The 18,573-nt window shown below is 41.2% G+C and overlaps 2 protein-coding genes across 9 annotated transcripts in view; one reads left to right on the top strand and one right to left on the bottom strand.

Moving 5' to 3' along the window:
* The window catches only part of vti1b (vesicle transport through interaction with t-SNAREs 1B), a 10,933-nt gene extending 10,358 nt beyond the window's left edge, over positions 1-575 (top strand). For all 4 annotated transcript variants that reach the window (XM_041214718.1, XM_041214721.1, XM_041214720.1 and 1 more), the window contains one exon: positions 135-575. In XM_041214718.1, the coding sequence (XP_041070652.1) occupies positions 135-231 (97 nt within the window). In that variant the 3' untranslated portion in view covers positions 232-575. The remainder of the gene's footprint in view (positions 1-134) is intronic.
* The window catches only part of arg2 (arginase 2), a 21,082-nt gene extending 2,509 nt beyond the window's left edge, over positions 1-18,573 (bottom strand). Inside the window, exons 1-8 of one of the 5 annotated variants that reach the window (XR_005946291.1) lie at positions 18,449-18,568; positions 18,119-18,191; positions 3,414-3,591; positions 3,047-3,206; positions 2,794-2,888; positions 2,020-2,124; positions 1,377-1,513; positions 842-1,207 (exon numbers count right to left, since the gene is read on the bottom strand). Coding sequence is in view for 4 of the 5 variants with exons in the window: in XM_041214713.1 (XP_041070647.1) it covers positions 1,005-1,207; positions 1,377-1,513; positions 2,020-2,124; positions 2,794-2,888; positions 3,047-3,206; positions 3,414-3,591; positions 18,119-18,191; positions 18,449-18,565 (1,068 nt within the window). In the remaining variant the exon portion in view is untranslated. Of the gene's footprint in view, positions 1-343; positions 1,211-1,376; positions 1,514-2,019; positions 2,125-2,793; positions 2,889-3,046; positions 3,207-3,413; positions 3,592-18,118; positions 18,199-18,448 lie in introns of those variants that run through there. The other 4 variants (XM_041214713.1, XM_041214714.1, XM_041214715.1 and 1 more) reach the window with 4 other exon arrangements.

The raw sequence follows: 18,573 nt of genomic DNA, 5'->3' as shown, positions 1-18,573 counted from the left end.
CCATTTTATAACCCACTTTGGCTAGACTGCCTTCCCTCTATACAATAACTAGTGTTTTCCATAATTGAAGAGTAAACATTAAGTTTAATCTTTCAGTTATAGGTCAGAAATGAATAATGTTTTGATCTCTCTAGGGTTGTGACAAACAAGTTGCTACTGGGTATTATCATCCTTCTTGAAGTAGCGATTCTGGCAGCTGTTGTATATATCAAGTTCTTCCGCAAACACTAACTTAACATGTAATCTGGGTGGTTTCAGTGCTGTGAACTCCTGCTCAAGTGCTTCCTGTGAAGCTCACAGGTTTCTGACCCAACGACTATTGAAAGATGAGACTTTGAGGATATGTATTAAAGTACTTTTATTGCTGAACCATTCCATTCTTCATCATGTACTCAACCTGGTTAGAGGACTTCCCTGTGGTTTGATGGGTCTTGCAGCTGAAGTATGTTTGAGCAAGATGAAGAAACTTCACAAATTACGTTGCATTTGATCAGTCCCTTAAACTTTGCCAATAAACTACATTGTAGTAATGTGCACAAACTTTTAATAAAGTCATTTGATATTTAACAAATGTCCAATTGGTCTTGAGCATAAGTTATTTCTATCCAGAGGGAAAATTTAATATACATTAATAGTATATTGATTTAGACCTCCAATCATCTTAGATTTTTCTGCAAGCAAGCACAGAGCATTTCTGAAAGTTCACTTGATTCTCCTGACTAGAAAAGTGCTGCTTTGATGATTTACCAATTTATCTCCAGCTAGTTGAATAGGGAAATGAAATTCATCCTATTCTTCACACTGGAATGTATCAAAAAAGCTCAAATGTTGTTCACTTTACCTTATGAATAAAAGGGATACAGATGAAGGGCTGAGAACACACTGTCCCATTAATGTGTCCCAAGGATAAAGTGTATGTGGAACAAAGTACTATTCCTCTAAATTTCAGTTCTGGAATTTGAATTTGTACAAACAAGACACTGTTTCTTTCTCCAACAAAGGTCCTAAAGCCGTAGAGTCTGTTCATTTGTTGCATATGTTGCACTGGGTGTCGGCAGTTCATCACATTTGCCATGGGATCCTTCTCGGGCCTGTCCCAAAGAAAAGGAGATGACATCCACTGCAATGTTTACTGTAGCATTAAGTTCCTCATCTGAAGTTGCAAGTTTAGGGTTGACTTCAACCAGATCCATTGCAGACAGCATTCCTGCAAGTGGAAGGAGAATTACCGCATTTCAATGCAAGAAAAGTCATCTCATCTCAAGCAACACAAAGTCCAAGAACAGTTGAACAAAATGTAATTTTTACATAAGTTTTTTTTTTAAGATCAGGCTTTAAGATAATCAATTAGTTGCTTTTGGCCCTTTGTTTCATACCTGTGTTATGTACTTCCTCTGCAATATACATTCCTTCCCTGTAAGTTAGTCCTCCTATCACTGGAGTGCCAGTTGCAGGAGCTAAAGATGGGTCAATAGCATCCACATCGAAGCTCAGGTGCACTGGTCTTTTTTGTCTGAAGAAAAAAAAATTTCAAATTAGATTTGCATATTTACAAATTAGCAATTGCTTGTCTAAAATATTTAAAATCCTAGAGCATAAAGTATTTGCCAGTTCACCTACACAAAAAAAATCATTGCACATGCAGGGAAAGATCCAGCCCATTTAATTATCGGTTGGTATGCCCATCCAAAAGTTCTAATTGACACCACCAATTTGAGCTTAGATTCAGGTTCTTGTGCTACCTGAGCATCTAGAATGCAGACAAACCGCTCACCTCTAGTCCTCCTGCCCATTAGACTGCATAATGGATTATAAAGTGACTCAGTACAACTCTGCTTTCCTCAGTTGTGTACTCAGGTTTATAAACAACAAGGCAGTGTTACAAACTACCCTACAAATAAGATCAATATAACTTAAAGCTGGTCCTTGTAGGTGACCTGCAAGCAACTGGCTCTCATTTTCCACCAACAATGAACCTGAACAACATAGCTACATTTAATTCTTCTGTTCTTAACCTACCTCCCAATAAGGTGATCAAATGTTCTTTCCATCACTTTCTGTATTCCGAGTTGATCCACCTCTTTCATAGAAAAGTATCGGATGCCAAAGTTTTTCAGGATGTAGCTGTGGGTAAGAAATAAACATTATAAAATTTTTTAGGACAGGTTTGCCATGTTAAATTGCAAGTGCCTGTTGAGTCAGAAAGTTGTGGATTTAAGGCCACTTGAGGGCTTGTGCATGCTCCAGGCAGTCACCAATGCAAAACTATGGGGGATTGCGAAATAATAGGATATTCTGTCGCATCTGTTTAGACGGACAGAAGATTACCTTTGAGCGCATGGATTGGGCACTCAACATCCATGTCAAACCACAGATTAAACTGTCATTTCTTATTTGCTGTACGTAGCCACTTAACGCATAAAGGATTTCAATATTTCCAAATTAATGTTTGTCGCGAAGCACTTGGGAGTATCCCAAGGTTGTCAAGTGCTATACTATATTCCAAGCTATTTCTCTGAAATGCTGAATTATACATTGCAACAAACCAGATTTTGCACATCCTGTATATCAAGATTGAAGTAGTGATTCAATAAGGAATGTTCAATTAGGAACTTGGTGTTCAAATGCATTCAAGTAATAGATTGTATAAGTGAATGGTTAGTTTCTGAATCATTAAAATCAGCTTGAACCTTGGTGATATTATTAGCCACCTAAAGCTATACTGTGTGGTATGTTACACCACAAGATAGCGGACAAACTTGCACTAAAGTGGAAAGAAAAATGTGTTCTTACTATTCAGCAGGATCAACATCCCGTAGTCCAATGTAAACCAAGTCCTTTGCTGAAATGCAAGGAGTGACCCAAGAAAATCCAGGAAGTGATGGTATCTTTAATTTAAAAAAAAAGTAATTTCTAATTTAAACAGCAAATTTACACTGGTTAAATGCAGCTGGGGCAAATGTTGTGAAGACATTTCCTAGATTTAATCAAGACAATGAGTTGACAAGATGTCACTTAACTAGTTTAACTCCAATATAAATGTTACCTTGTCCTGGAGCTCTCTTATAAGGAATGACACTGGCTGTCCATGCAGATTACCAGACATTGAAGTAAGAGGTGTGTTTAGATCACAATGTGCATCCACCCATATGACGCATAAATCAGGACGCTGCTGTGCATGCCCGTGGACTGAACCAATTCCTAAACTGGATATTTATGATAAAGAAAGGATGTTATGAGCACTGTGCAGGGGGAAACGGTGTGCTAACTTTTCAAACAGCACTTTCAGATTTAGCTAGTGTCTAATTTTCCCCACAAGATTCTAATGCAATTTAAATTGCAATCAGCTTCTTGCAGCAATTTATCTTCCACATCTATGTAAACTTATAATTGCTTGCTGTTGGTGGACTCACCTGTGATCTCCTCCAAGCATAATACTTAGGTGACCATCACCAACTGCTCGGCTGACTGCTTCAGTTAATGACTGGTTGGCCAAACCCACTGTTCTTGGGTGATGGACAATGTTGTTATATGGTGTATCATTTGGTACAGTGGTGAAACTCAGGTCTCCATAGTCGTACACTTTACAACCTGAAAATTAAGTATTTGATGAATTTTGGAAAAGTATCAGTCTACATTAGAAATGGCATTTCAGTGACTTGTGGAAAGCACCAAGTGTCTGGTTCCAAAATCTTCATTGATTTCCACTCTTACATTCAACTGGGTGGCCATTAGAGTCAAGCTATTCAAAAATCAACCTGTGTGCTTACTCTGCCCCTTCTCAACTCTAGCCTGCCAATTAACAAATGTAAAATGTAAATGTAAAATATTGCCCCCTCCTCCTCCTCAAGTATGCATAGCTGCTATGCTGGATGCTAGCTGTTCAATTCAAATCCCCTACAAGGCATTAGCTGTCAGCTTTGATTGGAACTGACATTTCTTCCTGCATTCCAATGACGAGCTTACTTTTACAGATTCCTTTACTGAACCAGACTTGCTGGGGGGAGAGGGGGAGGGGGGATCTTTTGCACTTTGGTGAATTGACACCATTAGACTAGAGATATTTGTTTTTCTGTCTGGAATCTGCCAAAGGAGTAAACTTGGTTAAAAGTCCATTCCTAGCCATCTAAACTGTAGAAACCTGTCCGTTCCTCCCTTAGAATGTTATTTGTTTAATAAATGTAGATTTGAGAACTCAGTGATTAACAGGTACCAGAAGCACTGAACAGCACAACTAATCATAAACTGCCTAACGTATTACCATTATCCTTCTAATCACAGCTATACACATGATGGGCTTGCCTCTGCTATTCAATCATGCTAGGTGTGATCATGTATTCTCAAACCAGTCATCTCCAGTCAGGTCTCCAATACTGGTCAATGGGATTGTTAAGCAAACCGAAGGGTGATGTGTTTGTTTTAAACCCAGAAGACATCAATCGCTGCAGATTTAAGTTAAAACGTTTTAAATCATTCTTTCATGGAATGTGGCAAGACCATCATTTCTTGCCCCACCAAGTCCATGTGATGTAGGCACATCCAGTGATGGTTGAGTGAGTTCCAGGATTCTGACCCAGCGACAGTGAAAGAACGGTGACATATTTCTGAGTCAAGATGGCATGTAGCTTGGAGGGGAACTTACAGGTGCTGGCATTTCCAACCTGCTGCTCGGTCTTTTAAGTGGTAGAAGTTGTGAGTTTGGAAGGTGCTGTCAAAGGAGCCTTGACAAGTTGCTGCAGTGCATCTTGCTATGGTACACACTGTTGTCATTGTGTCCTGGTGGTGGAAGGAGTGAATGTTTAAGATGGTGGTCAGGCTGAACAAATGAGCTGCTTTATCCTGGATGGTGTTGAGTTGCGAGCGTTGGAGCTGCATTCATCCAGGCAATTGGAGAGTATTCCATCACATTCCTGACTTACATCTTGTAGATGGTGGACAGGCTTTGGAGAAATCAAATGGTGAATTACTTGCCACAGAATTCTCAGCGTCTGACTTGCTCTTGTAGCCACAGTATTTATTTGGCTGGTCCCATTAGGTCTCTGGTCAATGGCAACTCCCATGATAAAGCAATGGTAATGCTGTTGAACACCTAGGGGAGGTGGTTATATTCTCTTACTGGAGATTGTCATTTCCTGGCACTTGAGGCACAATGATACTTGCCCAAGCCCAAATGTTGGCTAGGTCTTTATGCATATAGGCATTGACTGCTTTAGTATCCGAGGAGTCTCAAACACAGGCTTATTGTTTGAAGACAGTTCCAACTGATTTATTGCACGGGAGTTAGTTTAATCTTCAAGTAAAACTCAAAAAAATCAGGAGGTTTATGGAATAAATGGGGAAAGGAAGATTATCAATGCATTATTTAAGATGTAAGCTATAATCATAGAGAATACATTTCTCCATTTATAAATTATCAATTCTTAGATTATAAGTTACATTTCAAATACTTTTCCAACAAATAACTATATGCTTTTGGTGCTATCATTAAGTAAACTTGGTGGGAAATGGATGTGTGAAAAATTGAACATACAAATTAGCAGGAGTAGGCCACTCAGCCCCTTAAGCCTGCTCCACCATTCAATAAGATCATGACCGATCTGAATGTAACCTCAACCAAATTCCCACCTAACCCCAATAACCTTTCACCTTCTTGTTAATCAAGAATCTCTCTCGTTCTGCCTTAAAAATATTCAAAGACATTGTTTCCACTGCCTTTGGAGGAAGAGAGTTCCAAAGACCCTCAACCCTCAATTTTTCCTCGCCTGTCTTAATTGAGTGATCCCTTATTTTTAAACAGTGACCCCTAGTCTAGATTCTCCCACAAGAGGAAACATCCTCTCCACTTCCACCCTGCCAAGACCCCTCAGGGTCTTAAGGTTTCAATCAAGTCGCCGCTTACTCTTCCAAATTCCAGTGGATAGTCCCATCATGGTATTTTTCAATTTATGCAATTTGAATTTATGCAAATAAAAGATAGCCAACAGTGTCTGGGAAAACAAGCTTATCATCTGATCTGGTTTACTTAAAATATAAACTTACACTTCATATACAGTGAAATGGTTGCTTGCTAAGCTGTGACAGCTGGTGTGTCTGATACAATACTTCTGTCTCAACTAGCAATTAAAACATCTTAGCCTTCACAACAGGTTTGCATTTTTTATTTCTACTATTCCAAGGGAAATGCAAGGTTTGGTGTTTCTGTTACTGGATAATTCACAAGAGTAGAGCTCACAAACACTGTTTATTTCCATCCTGCTGCTCGGTCTTTTAAGTGGTAGAAGTTGTGGGTTTGGAAGGTGCTATCAAAGGAGCCTTGGCAAGTTGCTGCAGTGCATCTTGCTATGGTACACACATTTAGTTCATGACAACATAAGACTACTATCCAAATGAAATGCAAATTTTACAGGGCTCAATAGTAACCATTTGGGGAGTTGTGGGGATGTGTCTGAGCGTGTGTGTGTCTGAGTGTATGGATATTGTTTACCCCATCAAACCGCACCTCAAAGGGAGTTCTTTCATCCAACAATAGGATGTTAGCAGGGACATCCACAAGCATCCCCTCAAGTGAGTTTGATTGGAACAAGTTATAACAACTTCTTCCTGTAAACAGATTGATATCTTGTGCTGAAGAAATAAGAGTAGACCATATGGCCCCATTGAACCTGCTCCGTCATTTAAGATGATCATGGCTGATCTTGGGCTTCAACTCCACTTTCCTGCCCATTCCCCATATCCCTCAATTCCCTGAGACACCAAAAACTGGAACACTTTTAAGGCTGGGGTAGACAATGATGGAGCATCCACAACCCTCTGGAGAATTCCAAAGATTCACAACCATCTTGAGTGAAGTAATTTCACCTCATTTCAGTACTAAGTGACAGGTCCCTTATCTTGAGACAGTCCCCCCATATTTTAGGTTCACTGACCAGGGGAAACAATCTCAGTGTCCACCCTATCAAGCCCCTTCAGAATCTTGTACGTTTCAATGAGATTGCCTCTTTTTAAACTTGAGAATATAGGCCAAATTTGCTTACTGGTCTCTGCTGGGAGGGTGGAGAAAACTGAAAAAGATTATTTCCTTTTGAACCATTTAGTTTTACAAATCTAATAATTGTGCTCCCAGGTCTGATAACTAAATTAAAATTACACTGACAGGCCAAAATCAGCTTTAGACATGAGTACAGGAACTCTGATCCCTCGCTGTTCCAATTGTACTTTGCTGTCTAGTTACATATGGCAGTACAGGTTATATTTCAGTACAAGTCAAATCATAGAATACAGCCAGAAGGGAATGCAACTCCCACTACTGTACTACTGAAAGGACTCAAAACTATGTTGCTGGAGATCATAGTTTAACACTGCTGCCTTTAGCTCAGTAACAGAAGCAACACTTGTTCCAGCTACCATCAGCAATTTTCTACAGCTTGATTGTCTGCCTATATGTTCCAATGCTTTCAAAATATTAATAGAGAGGGGCCAAAGAGAGAGTCTGCACAAAAGTACACAGCTATGATGTTAGTAAGCTACTTTTAGTACATTTTTGCTCACTATCCAAGAAAACCTACACTATTCTTAAATGACTCCAGAAGTTCAATGTCATTGATCACTTTCTAGTAAGGGAGGCAGTTGCACAGCGGTACTGTCACTGGACTAATATTCCAGAAACCAGATGGTGAAATCTGAATCCAATTAAAATGAAACCTGGAATTAAAAGTCTAATGATGACCACTGTTGTTAAAAAACCCACCTGATTCACTAATGTCCTTAAGAAAATCTGCTGTCCTTACCTGGTCTGGCCTACATGTGATGCCAGACCCACAGCAATGTGGTTGACTTATATGCTAACCACATGAACAAATAAATTGGTCAGATGGCTCTTTTTACTAACACACTTTCCCTTTGGAAAATGAGACACAAAGCTGAAGAGGTCATTTAGACTGTAATGCTGGAAATCTGAAATGAGTGTGTGTTGGAGGTCATTAGGCTCCTCACATTTACACCTCTAGACCCTCGTTATTAGCTCCATTATTACCTTTGTGCTTAACACCATCTCATTTGAAATCACTCCCGCCTTCCATCCTCTGAGCTTCTAGTTTGTTTTCTAAACCCTCCCCCGTCACACCCTCCAACCTTGCTTAAAACTGTTAAATTTCCAAGTACTCCCAGTGCTGAGGAGAAGTCATCAACCTGAAAATTTAACTGGGTTTCTCCTTCTAGAGGTCACTGCACCTGCTTAGTGTTGCCTGCATCTTGGATAGCAGTAGACGAACCAGTCTGCTCCACCATTCAATACTATCATGGCAGAACTTGGGCTTCAACTTCACTTTTCTGTCTGCTCCCCATATCCCTCAATTCCCTGAGGGACCAAATATCTCTCTCAGCCTTAAACGTATTCAACAATGGAGCATTCACAACCCTCTGGGGCAGAGAATTCCAAAACTTCACAATCCTTTGAGTGAAGTAATTTCTCCCCATCACAATCCTTTATCCTGAGATTGTGCCCCAATCTTTTAGATTCCCCAGCCAGCAAAAAACCAATCTGTGTCTTCCTTATCAAGCTCCCTCAGAATTGTGTGTTTCTCAGTCTTAACTTGGTTCTCTGATGCCACAGACAAAAGCTTTTCTGTGCAAGATCTAAAGGTCTCCCTCTGTAAACAACACTGAAGGTGTGATCTGACCCCTAGGGGCAGAATCTTCGGGGTCGGCAAGCAGGGGTGGGCCCCGCTCGTTGATGTGTAAAATGACACACGGTGAAGTTGGGAGTGTGCCCCGATGTCACTCTGGTCCTCAGTTTGGCGGGTGCGCAGCGGAGTTGGCTGTGCGCCTGCTGAACTGTCAATGGCCAATTAAGGCCACTTAAAAACTAATTAAAGTAATTAATGGAGCTGCCCATCCAACCTTAAGGCTGGGGCGGGGGGGGGGGCTGGTGGTGGTGGTGGCAGGTGAAGAGCCCAGTCGGCCTTCACATTTATCGTGAAACCTCATCCACGGGCGGGATGAGGTTTCATGAAGGGTTTATAAATTAAATCAATTTTGTTAAAGTTCATTGACATGTCCCAGCTCATGTGACACTGTCACATGAAGGGACAGGTTTTAAAAACGTTTCTTAATCAAATTAATCTCCAAGGCAGCTCCGTGTCTCGAAGATTTCTGCGCTCTTTCGTGGGAGCGCTCAGCGCTTCCAGGTGCGCGTCATGCTGGATGGACCTTAATTGGCCCCGCCCATGCAAAATGGCAGCACCCAGCCGATTGTGGGCAGCGATCGGCTGCGCGCTCGCCGTGCCTGCTCCCACCCACTCCAGACGGGAAGAAAATTCTCCCTCTTGGAGTTTCGTTACTGCCTCTAACTTACACACTTTATTACATAAAATTCTTAGTTTAATTGCTGCTGTATTGATAATGGGATGTTGAATCTAATACAGCAGGGTTAGTCAATTTCAATACTATTTCGACCCCCTCCCCAGATGCAGAATTCCTTTCCAATTTAAAAACGAGCACTATGTGGTTCAGTTATCTGTTATAGGTATTGTAGTGGTGGCGGCATTTCACCTTGTAAAATTTTCAATTTTATTCAAACTTGATATTGAGCAGGAGGGGAAAAAAATTATCTAAACATTTTGAAGGGAGATAGAATTGATAGCCAGGTTGCAAATGTATACCAACATTACCTCTCAAAAGCATAAGCCAGCATGGATAAGTGGACAAGGTTTCAGACCAGGTTGGTCCCTGGATCATTTGCATTTGCAGATTTTAGGGACATTTACTCCTTCATATCAGTCAGCTAAACTCAGGACAAAAACAGTTAGAATTCCTGACCCAAACCATTATCGGTGGACTCTTGCTGGGAACTGCGTGTGGGGCTCTGGTCATAACAGCAATTAGCTCAGCTATTTTGCCCTTCCTAACCTGATGTTCTTACCACATGTCTCATGGTACTTTGAGATTGATATTGAAGATGTTACACAAAAGCTTGGGGGACAGCCATTCCCTGGTTCATTCCTCATGGAAATGCCTTGACCACAGTTGACGTGCCTGGTTTGAATTTGAACAAAAGCTTGGCAGTTCATGGTCCCCTGGTGCATTCTCCATTACAACAGGCTCTACCAACACACCCTCTTCTCTTCTTTATGCAGCATAAATTTGAGATTATCCTGATGAGTGCAGGACATAAAGCATGTCTCTTTTTTCAGCAATATTGAAGAACTGTTTCATCTATAGATCCAAAACCACCAGCAGGAAGAGGGATAAAAATCCCCACCTGCGATATCAAACAGAGAATCTTACAGCCAATACAATCTTAATCCCCTCTCCTAGAGAGTGTCTAATTACTATTTTTTTTTTAAAAAGCCCTTCATATTGCAGAGCAAATAATATATTGGATGATACAAAAAAGAGCTGCACAACAGAAAATGTTCACCAGCTTTACAATTGGCTGTGGGTGGAGGAGCACTGCAAGAAAGTAAAGAGGAAAGGTTTCCTGTTGTTGTAACCACAGTCAGAGCAAAGCAAATTTTGTAATGTGTTACTGATGCTATAGGTATAGTCAAGGGAGCCAGAGGTCATGAAGCTCCATCTAGTCATTGGAAGTGTGCATGACTTGCAGAATGGTGATGCCCAAATAAAGAACATGACATGCACAGTAAATTTAATATTAATAGTTAATGAGGGTTTAAATATTTATATTCCCCTTAGTCTTTGATCCCAAGTTAGTATTGCAACCCCAGGGTTTTGCAGAGGGCTGAGGAATCTGCCTCGATTAGTCCGGCTCACTGAAGTTTTAAACCAAAATTGAAATATCACAATAAAGGTTGAACATGGAAGGCTAGCAACTGACCAGCATCAGACACGGGCTTTCAACCAGTCCTCAGGGTGGGGAACTAAACAAGTATGTTTTAGACATGTCTCTACAGCAATTGCAGGCTAATGGGAAATGATTCAACAGCCATACAATTAAACAGCTGAGTGATTTAAAAGTGCAGGTTATATCAAGCAATTCAAAGTAGTTTAATTTTGTTTGCACACTTGAAAAACTGAACTTGAGGAATTTCAGTTAAGTGGATAGATTGGAGAAACCAGGGCTGTTCTCCTTGGAGAAGATTGAGAAAGTTTGATAGAGATGTCCACAATCATGAGGTCTGGAAAGATTAGAGAGGGAGATAATGTTGTTTCAGTTGGTGGCAGGATCAAGAACCAGAGGATACTGCTTTAAAGGCAATTAGCAAAAGAAGCAATGGTGACATTAAAAAAATAAATGCAGTGAGTGGTTAGGATCTGCAATGCACTGCCTGGGACTGTGGTGGAAACACATTCAATTGATGCCTTCAAAAGAGAATCAGATGGGAAAGGCGGGCGAACTGGACTGGGTGAGTCACTCTTGCTGAGAACCAGCACAGACAGGATTGGCTAAATGGCCTCCTTCAGTGCTAAAACCAATTATTCCATCTTTTGATTAGACAAAATGAAATAGTATAGACAGCTTGATTTATTGTGCTTGATTTATTAGCTCAAGTTGTTCATAGATCAAGAGACATGTTTTAAGGAGGCTTTTGAAGCTATGAGATGCACAGCAAGAGTTAGCCAAAAGGCCAAGGCAGTTGAAGGCCCTGTTAACGAAGATGGAGTTATGGCTGGTGAAACAGAAGGTAGAAACGAGCTGGAAATCAGTGAGGTTTAGGAGGAATTTGCTAGATAGGGCAAGGATTTTGACCTCTTGTTGGTAAGAACAAGCATGTGGGAACATGTGTGGCAAGATGGGTCATGGACAGGAGCTTTGAACATATTTGACCTTGAGGCTAGCAAAGAGCATTGGGAGTTGATGAAATTGCAAAGGAGAGGAGTTTACAGAAGGAGGTGAAACCAAGTGGTCTAACTAATAATATCATATAAGTAGAATATTGCTGCTCACTCAGTGAGTTACAAGTCATTCCCACTCACTAAAAAAAAGTTCATGCTCCCCTTATCTCTTGCCCAAATATAATATCTGTGTCCCTTAGTCCTTGCACATCAGCTACTCTTTGGCTACCTTATGTAAAAAAAGGTGTCAATCTTGTACAACATTACTGTCCCTCAATCTCCTTTGCTCCAAAAGCAGAACAACCCCAGCTTCTCTAACCTAATCTTGTTGCTAAAATCCCCCATCTCCAGAACATTCCAGCAAGTCTCCTCTGCACCCTCACATCCTTCCTAAAGTGTGGTGACCAGAACCAGACAAGACTCATATTGTGCCTAACCAGAACTTTAAAGGTTTAGAATAACTTGCTTGCTTTTGTACTCAATACCTTGACTTATGAAGCCCGACGTCTCATAAGCTTTGCTAATTACTCTCAGATCCAGAGTCCTCTGTCCCTGCACACCTTAGAACTGTGCTTTGAAGTCCATATTGCCTCTCCCTATCCCTTCTGCCAAAAGGCATCATTTCAAAATCTGCAGCATTAAATTCCATCTCCCACTTGCCTGCCCATTCTGCAAGCCTATCCAGGACCTGTTGCAGTCAATTGGTTTTATCCTCATTGGTTGCCACATCTCTAAGTTTGGTATAAAAGTAAAATACTGCAGATGCTGGAAAATCTGAAGCCAAAACAGAAAATGCTGGAAAAAAAGCTCAGGTCTGACGGAGACAGTGGAGAGAGAAACAGAGTTGACCTCAAGTCCGCACGGACACCGTCAGAACTGGTGAGTTTTTCCAGCATTTTGTGTTTTGCTATTATCGGTAAGTTTTGAAATTTGCCTGAGGAAATAGTCCTGGGTCGTTCACAATGCAGTGTTGGTCAAACAATAAGATTTCATGCTTTTGTGGCATTTGGTATCCCCCCTCCCCCCACATTCATAGGCTGACCCCATTCTGCAAATAAAGTCACTAGTGGAAGAATCTAGCAAGGGACCACAATGGAATCAAGGGGGTTACCAGAGTTAGCAATGGAGACAGGAGAAGAAATTAGCATTAGATGTGCTATATTTGGAATACTACTATTGCAAAGCAAAAGATAATGCCATGAAGGCAGAACACAGGGGAAACTAGAAAAGGACAGTGTGATCAGATTTAGAGAATGGCACAGCAATCCTTGTTAAAATAGTTCATTATCTTGTATTGTTCAAAAACTGAAGGAAATAGCAAGCATTTACTGATAGCAGGTAGTTACTTCAGTTTGAATTTTTATTGTGGTTACATCAAGGTTCTGGCTTTGCAGGATCACTTGCATGTATCACATTCTTACTAATGAGACAAGAATCAGATCTAAAGGCTAACAAAGCCTAGAGAACATGCTAAGACATTGGTCTCATGCACACATGTCAGAAACCAATGAGTAACGTTTTCCATTTACCAAAAACAGATTGTACATTCAGTTCCAATATTTGCTTCAATAGCAACATAACAATCTCTGCTGTTGTCTGTAGCTACTCCTACCAGAAGACCTACAGTCACGGTATGTCATGCTCTTCTGTCTTGTGCCATCCTCACACGTCCACTAACTCATTTGCAGCCACTCTGAAATCCGTCATCCAACTACACCTAGGTCCCTTTTTCTGCTCTCCTCCACTTTACCCCCCCAGGGGAGATCTCTGTAGCTTTTCAGCTCCGATCAAATGGAGGAAATACTAACTTTTCTTTTCTGGATGTCACTTTTTAAAGTTTTTTTTTGTTCTCAATTTCAAACACCTCTTCATTTGTCTTATGCTCTCTACATGGCGTTTTCAGCACACTTCTTAGGATCCACATTTCAAAGGCTTTTATTTTCTCCCACAGATCTTGTCTTATTGTTCAGGACCCTAAGGCTTACAGGAAAATGGATAGAACATAGCATAGTCTTTTTTCTTGTTACGAGCTTGAGTTACACATCCTTCCTCTTCACACTTACTTTTGACTATCCTTCTAATTTCAGCAAATTAAGTTCAACAAAAACAATGGTAGTTGGAAGGAATACATTAGAAGAAACTAGAGTGAAAGTTGAGGTGTACAGTGTCACACTAGAACAAATAGATAAGATACCAATCGCAACTTTGCATTAATTTTGCCAAAGTTGGTAAGCTCTGATGCGATTTCTGATACTTTCCCAGAACAGCTGGAGGCAGCATAGTTACCAAACAAAAGAGGAAGAGAGAAAAGCAATTATGTATTTATTGATGTTCAAGCTGGAACATCAGAGCTAGGAGCAGCAGTAGGTAGTTCAGCCCCTCGAGCCTGCCCTGCCCTGATTTCATTTTGGCCTCAACTCCAATTTCCCACCTTCTCCCCAAAACCTTTCAACCCATTACTAACTAAAAATCAGTCTGTCAATCGCCTCCTTAAATTTATTCAGCGTCCCAGCATCCACTGCACTGAGATTGTGAATTCCACAGATTCACGACCCTTTGAGAACAGTAATTCCTCCTCATCTCTGATGTAAATTTATCACCCCTTAGCCTAAAACTATGGCCTCTCCTAGAATGCCCCACAAGGGGAAATATCCGCTCCACTTCTACTTTGTCTATCCCCTTTAGCATCTTATATACCTCAATTAAATCTCCTCTCATCCTTCTAAACTCTAGCGAGTTTAGGCCTAAACTGCTCAATCTCTCCTCAAAAGACAAGCCCCACATCTCTGGAATCAATCTGGTGAACCTCCTCTGAACCACCTCCAATACAACTACATCATTCCTCAAGTAAGGGCACCAAAACTGTGTACAGTACTCCAGGTACAGTGTTGCCAATGCCTTGTACAGTTGCAACAACACTTCCCTTTTTTTTATATTCCATTCCTTTTGCAATAAATGCCAAAATTCCATTTGCCTTCCTTATTACCTGCTGTACCTGCATACTAGGTTTCAGCGATTCAAGCACAAGGACATCCAGATCCCTCTGCATTGAAGCATTCTGAAGTTTCTCGCCATTTAAATAATAAGTCGCCTTTTTATTCTTCCGACCAAAATGGATAACCTCACACTTATCCATGTTAAACTCCATCTGCCAAATTTTGGCCTATTCACCTAACCTGTCCATATCCATTTGTAAATTTCTTATTTCTTCATTGCAACTTACTTTCCCACCTATTTTGGTGTCATCTGCAAATTTAGCTATAGTACCTTCTATCCCTGAATCCAAGTCATTAATATAGATTGTAAATAGTTGGGGCCCAAGGACCGAACCCTATGGCACCCCAGTAGTTACAGCTTGCCATCCAGAAAAAGACCCATTTATCCCAGCTCTCTGCTTTCTGTAGGTTAGCCAATCCTCTACCCAAGCTAATATATTACCCCTAACTCCGTGTGAACTTATCTTGTGTATTAATCTTTTGTGTGGCACCTTATCAAAGGCCTTCTGGAAGTCCAGATATACTACATCTACAGGATCCCCATTATCCACTTTTCTTGTCACATCTTCAAAGAACTCTAGCAAATTAGTCAAACACGATTTACTCTTCACAAAACCACGCTGACTCTGATGGATTGCATTTTGACTTTCCAAATGCTGCATTACTACTTCCTTAATAATGGATTCCAACAATTTCCCAATGACAAACATTAAACTAACTGGTCTATAGTTTCCTTTCTGTGCCCCCCCCCCCCCCCCCCCCACACACACACACACACACACACACACACACACACACACACACACACCTTTTTGAATAAGGGCGTCCTATCAGCATTTTTCCAATCCACTGGAACCATTCCACAATCCAGGGAATTTTGGAATATTATAGCCAATGCATCCACCATCTCCGCTGCCACTTCCTTTAAGACTCTGGGATATAGGCCTTCAGGCCCTGGGGACTTGTCACCCTTTAATCCCAATAGTTTGCTCAGTACTTTTTCTCTAGTGATGATGATTGTTCTAAGTTCCTCCCTCTCCATACCCTCTGCACTACCTATTACTATTGGGGTGGCACTAGTGTCCTCCGCCGTGAAAACTGAGGCAAAATATTGATTAAGCTTCTCTGCCATTTCTGAGCTGCACACTATTAACTCCCCAGTCTCATCCTCCAAGGGACCAACATTCACTTTAGCTACTCTTTCCTTTTATATACTTGTAGAAGCATTTGCTCAGTTTTTACATTTTGCGCTACTTTTCTTTCATAATTTACCTTTGCTCTTTTTATTTATTTTTAGTAACCCATTGTCGATGTTTAAAAGTTTCCCAATCTTCCAGCCTGCCACTGACCTTTGCAATTTGGTATGCCTTAGGTTTTTGCCTTTATGTTATCTTTAACTTCCTTGCTTAGCCATGGATGCCTTTTCCCCTTCTTGCCATCTTTCTTCCTCTTTGGAATATATTTTACTTGGGAGGCAGTAGTTACCAAACAAAAGAGGAACAGAGACAGCCATGGTGCATTGAACAACAATGCCTCCAATTTGCTTAACTGCAGAAAAAAATAGTGCTGACAAAACCAGTCAGTGTAGCAGTCATACAAAAACAGAATTACCTGGAAAAACTCAGCAGGTCTGGCAGCATCGGCGGAGAAGAAAAGAGTTGACGTTTCGAGTCCTCATGACCCTTCGACAGAACTCGAGTTCTGGGCGTTCAGTAAGTCAAGTGAAGGAAACAGTGGCAACATTCCTAAACTTGCTCTCCAACCACTTGGAATTCCAGTTATCTCATTCCACCTCCAGCCCTCCTGTTGTCTTCTTTGTGTCTCGAGAACTCGAGTTCTGTCGAAGGGTCATGAGGACTCGAAACGTCAACTCTTTTGTTCTCCGCCGATGCTGCCAGACCTGCTGAGTTTTTCCAGGTAATTCTGTTTTTGTTTTGGATTTCCAGCATCCGCAGTTTTTTTGTTTTTATAGCAGTCATACACCTTTGCTTCAGTATTTTGTACCTCACATCATCATCATTGTAACTTATCATACTAAGTCACATCAACTCTGTTCCTTCTCCATTAGATGAAGAAAGGTTTGCATTTCTATAGCACTTCACAACCTCAGGGTATTCCAAAGTGATTTAGAGCTGATCAAGTACTTCAAGTATTGTTCCTGTTGTGGGAGTTGCAGCAGCCAAATTATGCACAGCAAGGACCCCAGAAACAGCAAGATGATAATAACTAGGTCTTTGTCTTTATATATTATATAAGCGATGTGGTTTGATGGGTAAACACTGGCCAAGACACCAGAGACAAAATGGTGAAATGAGATCACGCATGTCCTGTGTAGGCAGCAGGCTGGGCATTAGTTCAATGTCTCATCCAACAGGTGGCATAGCACTGTGCAATATCAGCCAGGATTTTGTACTGAAGTCCCTGGAGCAGAATTTGAACCACAACCTTCTGACCCTGGTAAGAATGTTACCACTGAAGCTAGGCAATTCCTTTTAACTTTCTCCTAATTTTTTTTAAAAAAAAAATACCTTTTTAAAAAGTATACTCAAAAACGATGAAGCAAAACATTGGAAATGCAACAGAAAATGCTGGAAAGCACTTGGGTCATGCAGAGTCTGTGGAGACGAAGGAAGGGTTAACATTTCAGATCGATAACTAACTTCACTTCTTTTTCCAGATACACAGACCGTGCACGTTTAGTTCCAGCATTTTGGTTCATAACGCAGGGCTTTGCAGGAGGTAAGCACTGCTCATTTGTTACCGTTCCTAGGAGTACAAGAATAGAATAGAGCCTCAGCATTGGCTCCCAGTTGTAAGAGTAACGCTTTCTCCGCAAGGTAACGTTTTGCCTACGGTAGTAGCTATCACCACACGACATTCGAGATACCATGTGGTAGAAAGTCTTAATAATAGAAGTCAAGCGGTGGGGGGAGGAAAGAGACAGAAAGAGCGCTACATCAAGTTATTTACAGTATTTTTTTGAACAAAATAGAAACTTGATAAACCAACGCTGGAGTGAATAAAGTTTAAAAAAAAAAATGAAACGAAGATCATCAGCCAGTTGTGAGAATTTGAAAGAGGAAGATGAGAGAGCGAGTGAACTGAAAACGCCAATGCAGAGCTGTCTCTCTCTCACACACACACACGCACTGTGCCTGGCTGTCTGCCCAGCAGAAGCCCGAGTAGCAGCTCAGCCGGAGCAGCAGCATCATTCCCTTAGTGATGAAGAGAGGACCCCCACGCCACCCTCAGCAACACCCCCCCCCCCCACCCCCCGCCACCTCCGGAGCCACCCCACATACACACAACCCAACCCATAACACACTCACCCAGACCCGATAGCCTCTCCGCCAAGCCGGCCTCCCGGATTGCTCGCGGCCCACCTTCCACTCCACGCCGTTTCTGATATATATATATATATAAAAAAATGTTTTCTTTTTTAAAAAGTCGAAAACAGATCAGGCCGAAATCAATCACTGTAAAATTACACGTCCCCCTGCCCCCCCCCCCCCTCTGTAAAAGGTTAAACAATGCAGTTCCACTCCAGCATGCACCAGATTTAAATATATAATTGCAGAAAAGCTACAGACGTGTTTAGCGATTTTTAATAAATTAAACATTTTTATTTATTAAAAAATAAAATAACACAAGCTAGCCACCTGGCCATAAGAGAATGGTGCTCCTATTATTCCCACAGAGTGCACCGATCGCCTCTGCTTGGGGAACCAGCCGAGCTGCCTCCCCAAAAGCTGCCGGACCCCCCTCTGTAGAGACATCTCTCCAA

The sequence above is a fragment of the Carcharodon carcharias genome, chromosome 20 (assembly GCF_017639515.1).
Source record: "Carcharodon carcharias isolate sCarCar2 chromosome 20, sCarCar2.pri, whole genome shotgun sequence".
Taxonomy (NCBI): Eukaryota; Metazoa; Chordata; class Chondrichthyes; order Lamniformes; family Lamnidae; genus Carcharodon; species Carcharodon carcharias.
This window is presented reverse-complemented; position numbering and strand designations above follow the sequence as displayed.